Source organism: Gracilinanus agilis, chromosome 1 (genome assembly GCF_016433145.1).
Source record: "Gracilinanus agilis isolate LMUSP501 chromosome 1, AgileGrace, whole genome shotgun sequence".
NCBI lineage: Eukaryota > Metazoa > Chordata > Mammalia > Didelphimorphia > Didelphidae > Gracilinanus > Gracilinanus agilis.
The window spans coordinates 214,238,886-214,247,317 of NC_058130.1; the positions used below are offsets into that span (position 1 = coordinate 214,238,886).

Genomic DNA, 8,432 nt, shown 5'->3' on the forward strand with positions numbered 1-8,432 from the left:
GCCTCCACATTTCCTTGATCTGTGTGCCAGTCTCTTTCCACATTTGGTAGCAGCCCCCTTCCCATCTCTCTCCTTCCCCTGGAATTTGAAGTTGACAGTGGCTAACTGAAACCCTGGATAAGAGGAGACTACTGCAGTTTTTCTCTTCATCCCCTAAGTCTAGTCTCTTGGAATAGGGTACAGAAGATAGGACAAACAAAGGAAAGATGGCCAACAAGTCTTCCCTACTCTGCTCCATGTCTAACTCAGTTACCAGGGACTTCGTGAAATTTAAGCACAAAATCTCCCAAATCTGTCAAAGAGCTCTGCAAAAAAAAAGAATAAAGAGAAGGAATTGGAGTTCGCAAGTTTTGGTTCCAAATCCTGCTTCTAAACTTCCTAAGTGTAATCAGGGATAAGTTATTCAATCTCTCTGTATTTGTTTTTACTTTTACTTTATTTTTTGAGACCCATACCTTCTTGTCTTAGAATCGATACTAAGAATTGGTTCCAAGGCAGAAGACTGGTAAGGACTAGGCAATGGGGAGTAAGTGACTTGTCCCAGGGTCACACAGCTAGGAAGTGTCTGAGGTCAAATTTGAACCCAGGACCTCCCATCTCTAGGTCTAGTTTTTTATCCACTGAGCCACCCTAGCTTCCCTTATTTTCACTTTTTTGAAATGAAGATAATGAAATCTGGAGTCAGGAAGACCTGAATTTAAATCCAGATACTTGTGATTCTGGGAAAATCATTTAATCTGTTTCTCTCAGGTTCCTCATCTGCTTAAAAAAGGATAATAGTAGCACTTATCTCACAGAGTTGTTATGAGGATCCAATGAGATTTTTCATGTCTATATTGATATCATATATCATATATAATTATTTTTATGCGATCTATTATGTATATTTTAAAACAATAATAATAGTTCACATTTATATAGCATTAAAAAATTTCAAAGCACTATATGCATATATATGATCAAATAAACTAGGATTACCAAGGAAATATATATATGTATACATGTATATGTAACATACATAACTCATAGATATTGTAAATTATTATTATTCCTGTAATACTTCTTTTTAGGATAATTGTAAAATCTTAGGGTAATAATTGATGTATTTAGAAATACCAACTATTAGTCTTGGAAAGAGGGATGCTATTTTGTTTAGAAAAACAGTGGCTAAGAAAACTTATAACTCTTCCTCTGCTGTCTTGTTGCTTGATGGGAAAACAACCACATTTGTGCATCTGTCATTACCTCCTTTTGAGGACTGACTTAAGAATTCTTATTTGACCCGGATGGGAGTGGTATTAGTCAACTCAAGACATGTCTCTGATAAGAGATGCTTCATTTTCATTGTACTTTGGAGATGCAGAAGGGATTGGGATTGAATTTTTGGTGTAGTCCTTAGGCCACAGTGAGCACACTACTAGGAGTCAGTTATCCCAGCATTCAGAGGAGGTCATAGCTGAAGAAAACACTGGCTATATCACTCATCTTGTGGCTACTACTTGCAATCAAAAACAGCATAATATTCAATATTGAATGTCTGATAGCTGTTTCCCTGAAGTGTAGGTGGATATCCAGAGTAAAATATACAGGATTATACCAGAGTATAAGGTTGCACTGGGGACACATTAAATACATACATGCACATATAATTTTAATAAATGTATATATTGTACTGCCATGAAATCCTACTCATTTTTACCCATTGATCTTTTTTTCTTTTAATGATATTTTTTTTATTGTTTATTTTTTTAAAACCCTTACCTTTCATTTTAGAATCAGTACTGTGTATTGGTTCTAAGGCAGTAGAAATTGATAAAGACTAGGCAATGGGGGTTAAGTGACTTGCCCAGGGTCATACAGCTAGAAAGTATCTGAAGTCAGATTTGATCCCAGAAATTCCTGCCACTAGGCCTGACTCTTAATCCATTGAGCCACTTAGCTTCTGATATTTATTTATTTTTAACATGCTTAAAACATTTTTTTCAGTTCCAAATTCTCTTCTTCCCTTCCAACCCTCTCCCAACTCATTGCCTATTGGTGTTTATTTGTGATAAATATAAGAATTACTTGTCCTGCATTTGTTTCATAAGAATAATGCATCATTTCATTTATGTGAAACCTCAAATGAAAATTGCTATAAAGTGTCAAGAATTCTGACCTAGAGATCTCCACTGATAGAAGAAATAATGTAAGACTGACAGTCAGTGGGGGTATCACCCATTAGAGAAAAATGAAATTTTATCATTTATTTTTAATAAAAAGAAAAATTCTTTTCTTGCTTGTCGCTCCTTACCATTAAAACATTGATATCTCTTCCTTATAGCATGAATTGTTACTCTCCTTCTTAGTTGGTGACTTTTAGGAGTTACAAAGTGCATTGACCCATAGTAAGTGAAACTCTTTTAAGGAAGAGTAATTATCTTTGCTTTTCTTCTTCCAGGTGATTCCCAAAGACTACAAAACGATGACTGCCTTGGCAAAGGCCATCTCTAAGAATGTGCTCTTTGCTCACCTTGATGACAACGAGAGGAGGTATGACTTAATCCCTTGGTTATCCCAATGGTTGGACTATAAGTACTTTCCCTAAATGTGAATCCTTAAAATAAAACAAAGCAAAGACAAAAAGTAACCAACCTGGTAACATAAGTTTTCAACTGATCAATCAATATTTATCAAGCACCTATTCTGTGCCAGGCACTGTGCTAAGTACTGGGCAATATAAAAAGAGGCAGAAGCAATCCCTACCCTCAGGGAATTTGCAGTCTACTGGGGGATACAACATGCAAACAAATTCATGCACAGCAAGCTGTATACCCTACAGGATAAACAGAATATAATTAACAGAGGGAAGGCATTGGAATTAAGAGGGTTTGGGGAAGGCTTCTTATTTTTCCAACTTAGAAACTGTGGGTACCTGCATACATCCAAAAAATGCTATTAATTTCTCATGACTGTAAAATGTTCACTCCCTTTTCTCTCCATCTTCACCCACCCATGATGGAGGCTTTCATTTAAGGACAAGAGTATCATCCTTCCCTAAGAATGCTAGATTCATTGGGCTAACAAAGAAACAAATTAACTATGCCTCACTGTTTAAAAGCAGATGGACCTTGCTTTTGAAAAATTGTGCCTACATTAAAAGTGTGTGGGTCTAATCATATTTTAATATACCAATGGAACTTTAATTTAAATAATGATAGACCCCTTTATAAGACACAGAGTTCCCTTTCATTTTCTACGAAAAAAACCAAAACAATCAAAAAACAACCAAACAACAAACTGACCCTGGATAAATTCACTTCTACCTTTCTGGTCCTCAGTTCCTTCATTTGTAAAACAAGGAGGTTGGACTTTGGCTATCTTGAAAAAATAAACAAACTAATTTTGTTGATTCTTTGATTTATAATCACCACAACCATTTCTGGAAATACTTACAATTGCCTTGTTTGATGGCCCACATCTGTAGTCCCTGCAAGGTAAGACTGGCAGAATGAGTAAGTTCTGGAGTTCCCAGCTGTAGTAGAACTAAAGAAGATCCACATTAAGTCTGATATTATTATGGTGAATCTCCTGGAAGCTGAGGACCTCTAAGCTGTCCAAGGAGGGCCAAACCAGCCCAAGTAGGGAAAAAAATAGCTAATATTTAGATAATATTTTCTATGTGCCGGACACTATAGTAAGTGCTTATTATCCCTATTCCCTAAGTCACCTACCTATAATGTAGGTTTAAAGCTTCTCTGCTGATTCAGAGGACATTTGAGCCAATCCTCTTTGCTTTGTAGATGAAGAAACTGAGGCCTAAGTAGGTTAAAGCTACTACCCTAAGGTCACAGAGATAATAAAAATCAGAGGTTCAAATTGAACCCAGGTCCTCAGAATGAAACAGAGGTGTCCAATGTGGGACCTGCAGGACAATATTTCCTAGTTGTATCAACTAGGTTAAAATATAATTGAAAAAATATTTACCAAAGTAAACAAAAATACAATGCAACATAAAAAAAAACTTTCTGTACTAATCACTATTGGGATCTATTAAAATTTCAGTTTGGGAAAGAGATGGAAGGCCAGCCTCAAAAAAGTCCACACTCTTTCTCCAGATTTAACCCTTCTTTGTAAGATATTATGCAAAATCACCCTTTATATGACTGTACTTGCATAAATATATAACTTTCATTCTTGCTAATCTCAGTCCTATGTGCTGGGAAGAATGAAGCATATTTCTTTACATCTGCTTCTTTTTTATCCAGATTTTCATATATTTGGTTTGTTTGAAGGTAGGTATACCAATTGTGACTTGTGATATGAAACCTTTGATTAAAGGTTTATTGATGCTTTTTGAACTCACACCATTTCACAATATATATGTGTATATATATATATATATATATATATATATTTCCTCTTTTCTGCACTCCTCCACTCCTATCCCAGCAACAAACAAATTGAACCTTCCCTGGTAGCAAAGAGAAACTATTCAGAAAAGCCAACTGACACTAAAGATAGACTAGCTTAGTGAGTTGGTCTCTGAATTACACATGTTCAATTCCTATCTCTGAAGTCTATTTACTGTTTGATTTTGGGAAAGTCATTGAATTTCTATGTCCTATGAAGCTTTCTAAGATTATGCCATGTAGAACAGTTACTAGTTTGCAACCATTTGGGGAATCTTCTGTCCTCGTTGCTTCCTAGATTTATGTATCTTAAAATTTGGTCTGGGGATCCTTGTGGGGTCCCTAAGACCCTTTCCAAGGGGTCTGTAAGATCAAAACTATTTTTATAACAACACTAAGATATTTTATTTCTAATACAGTAAACATTAATAAATGAAACCCCCTTAAATCAAAACTCTGGTAGTCCTCAATTTTTAAAATCATAAAGGAGATCCTGAGACCAAAGTGTTTGAGAATTGTCACCCTAGACTGATGATATCTCAAGTCCAGGAAAAATTTAAAAAAAACACACCAGAAATAAATGACTGGCATTATGACTTGACTAACAGCATAAATGATATCCTGTATCCATGCTTCTCTTCTCTTTCAAGAGAAGGAAGGCATGTTTGATCATCTTTTCTCTGGGACTGCGGTTGTATAGTTAATGTAATTAATCAGAAGTGAGCTGCCTTTTAGTATTGTTTTTATTTATAGTCTTGCAGTCATTGTGAATGTTATTCTGTCCTGCTGACTTTATTCTGTATCAATTCATACAAATCTTTCAGTTTTTCTGAGTTTTTTTTGTATTCAAAGATTTTTACAATGAGATAGGATTCCATTAAGTATATATATTTCATTATTTAGCCGTTTCTTCAGTTGATGCAAATCTATTTTATCACACGTAGTCTTTAAATAAGATATGGATTCCTCCCGGCCTCCTAGGCTCACAAGGCAATGTATTCTTCCGATACAGAACCAAGTAAAAAGTTGTAACACATGTTGCCATCACAAAGAAACACTCCAGAAAGAAGTACACACTGTGACAAAGAGCCAAATTTCCTACTTTTTTTTTTTTTTTTTTGGGTATAAAAAAAGAGACTACGAAAAAAGGAGACATCTGCAGCTCATTACAAAAAGGCAGAAAATGTGTATTTTCCCAAAGATTATTTAGAGGGAAAAAACTGAATTTCCATTTCCATTCACTCGTAAGTATAGGTGTTATAATTAGAGTGAAACAATAGCAGAGGCTTTGTTTACAAATGTCTATGGAGCTGACCAATTGGCTGCTTCCATCAAATAACCAGTTATATTATCCTGATTCTTCCATCCTACCCCTTATCCAAATTGAACAGCTGTTTGACTGATATGGAATTGATCAGTTATTTTAGAATTGGGCAGACATATCCCCATTGCTAAGTCCGGATATTTAGTGCCAACACCTCTTTTAATATGCAACTAATGTTGAGGCATAATCATTCTGGTTGATATTTATTTATTTTTGCTTTTAAAAATTATATTTTTCTTTTCCAGATTACATGTAGATAGAATTTTAAAATGTTTTCTGACATTTTGCAGTCCAGTTTCTCTCCCTTCCTCTCTCCCTTACCTCCTCCTTGATATAGAAGGATATCTGATGTAGGTTATACATGTGCAATCATATAATACATATCTCCGTGTTCATCTTGTGAAAGAAGATACATATTACTTACATAAGAAAAAAGCTTGTGAAGTTGATACTCATTTTAATGTGGAGCATGTATTATCAACAAGCCACAGGTTACTCAACTCCTAGTACAAAGAAATATGACTTGCCTGAGGCAACTTATAATCTAGTTGTGGAGCTGGAATTGGTACGCAAAAGGATCAATAGCAAAATAAAGTAATAGTAAGTCAAGTGCCAGATAAGAAGGTAAAGACCATTAGTGCTATAGAAATTTACAGGGAGGAAAGATCCTTGTAAACTAGTGCTCAGGAAAAATGTCCTTCAGGAGATAGGACTTCAGATGGACCTAGAAGGATGAGTAGTATTTTTTGGTAAGTGGAACATGAATTATTATGACCTCTGGGTGGGATTAATGGAAAACATATAATATGGAAATCCTGGAATCACAGAACTTATTGCCCCCAAGTCCCTCTCCAAAACAAAACAAAACCCAAACTCTGGAACAGAGTGGTAGACTTGGAGTTTTAGGAAAACCTGGGTCTGAGACCATTGCTCTGCAACTTATTGGCTATGTGATCCTGGGCAATCCTTTTCATCTTTTTAGGCCTCGGTTTCCTCATCTGTAAAATGAGAAGTTTGGATTCAGTCATCTCTAAGGACTTGTCTAGATCTCAGTTTATGATCTTATAACCTGATTACATATTTTAAAAATATTTTTTATATTTTAAATATATTTTATGTATTTAAAAAATATACCCTTCCTTCTGTCTTAGAATCAATGCTATTTATTGGTTCCAAGGCAGAAGAGCTGTAAGGGCTAGGCATTTGGGGGTAAGTGACTTGCCTAGGGCCATATGGCATCAAAGTGTCTGAGGTCACATTTGAACCTAGGACCTCCTGTCTTTAGGCTTAGCTCTCAATCTACTGAACCACCCAGCTGTTAAAATTTTAAAAATAAGTTCTTACTGATGCTGTTTATATCCCTATAGTTCCTCCATTGTTTCTCCCTCTCTTCCTCTTGAAAAGACATTCCATACAACAAAAATTATTCTGTGAGACAAAAAAGGGGGGGGGTGCAGTCAGCATCAGTAAATTTTTTAAATTAAAAAATACATTTTAATTAAAATGAAAATCAGATCAATATATTGAAAAAGTCTGAAAATTTGTGCAAGATATATACTTATTTATAATTTTCCAACATTTACTTGATTTTTTTTTGCATATGTGGTACAGGATTATATTTTAATGTTTAAGAGGATTTCTCTAGGCAAAAATAAATATCAGAAAACCCTCTGAAGTTTGTATTTGATCACACTCACTCCATATAGCTATCTATTGCCATGTCTTGATTCTACTTTCAGAAAATTTCTTTTAGATGGCCCACGTCACCTTAATCCTGGAGTATTTAAACAAAAAATTATATTTTAGTATAGAAGAACCTTGCTTAAGAGGACTTGAGACAGACCAATTAAGTAATCAGAAATCCTCTGAAGATTGTATTTGATCTTTTCACATATCCATCTATTGCTACATCTTGTTTCTACCTCCACAACATCTCTTTTAGATGGCCCACATCACCTTAATCCTGGAGTATTTAAACAAACAAAAAATTGTATTATGGGAATTCTGAACAAGAAAAGAGAGAGAAGATGGTTCCTCTAATTTGCTTAAGTTATAATTTGCTTAAGCTATCTTTACATTTATTGAATCAGAGAGGATCCCATTTATTCTTCTCTGATCCTGGCACTTGTTTCTTAAAGTGAATCATAAATTGAGTTGCTGAGAAACATAATCAACTACTTAGTGAAATTTTAGTTCAACTTGGATGTCAAAGATGAAATATGATTAGTAGATGTTTGTGGCTTCAGTGCTCACTGAGTTTAAAAGATTTTTATTCCTTTCACTAGGCTAAATAGATCAACTGAAAGCTTTTTGAAATAATGTCTGAGTAATTTGACATTTATTTCATGTTTCTAGTATTTCAGAGATAGTAAGTGAGCCAGTGCGAGGAATTAGGAAATCTACATTATGGCCTTAGCTGAACATAAATTGCTGTGTGGCCTTGGAAAAGGTCATTTCACCTCTGATGGGCTTCAGTTACCTCTTCTGCAAAATGAAGAGGTTGTTTAGATTTTAATAAATTTTTTTACAAATTTTATATAAATTTATATAAAATTTCATTATATTTTATATAAATTATATAAATTTCACATAAATTTATATAAATTTTTATAAATTTAAAAAACTAAATCCCTAAAGTCCCTTTTAAATAAAATTCTGTGATTCTATTACTCCAAGTTAGAAAGTTTATTTTTCTTATTAATACAACTAATGAATTA

The 8,432-nt window shown here is 34.4% G+C and overlaps 1 protein-coding gene across 1 annotated transcript in view; it reads left to right on the forward strand.

The window, feature by feature from the left end:
• The first annotated feature begins 2,449 nt into the window (after positions 1–2,449).
• Positions 2,450–8,432, forward strand: part of PRKAR1B (protein kinase cAMP-dependent type I regulatory subunit beta) — a 219,261-nt gene continuing 213,278 nt past the window's right edge. Inside the window, exon 1 of the mRNA XM_044660121.1 lies at positions 2,450–2,532. Coding sequence (XP_044516056.1) covers positions 2,465–2,532 — 68 coding nt within the window. The 5' untranslated portion in view covers positions 2,450–2,464. The remainder of the gene's footprint in view (positions 2,533–8,432) is intronic.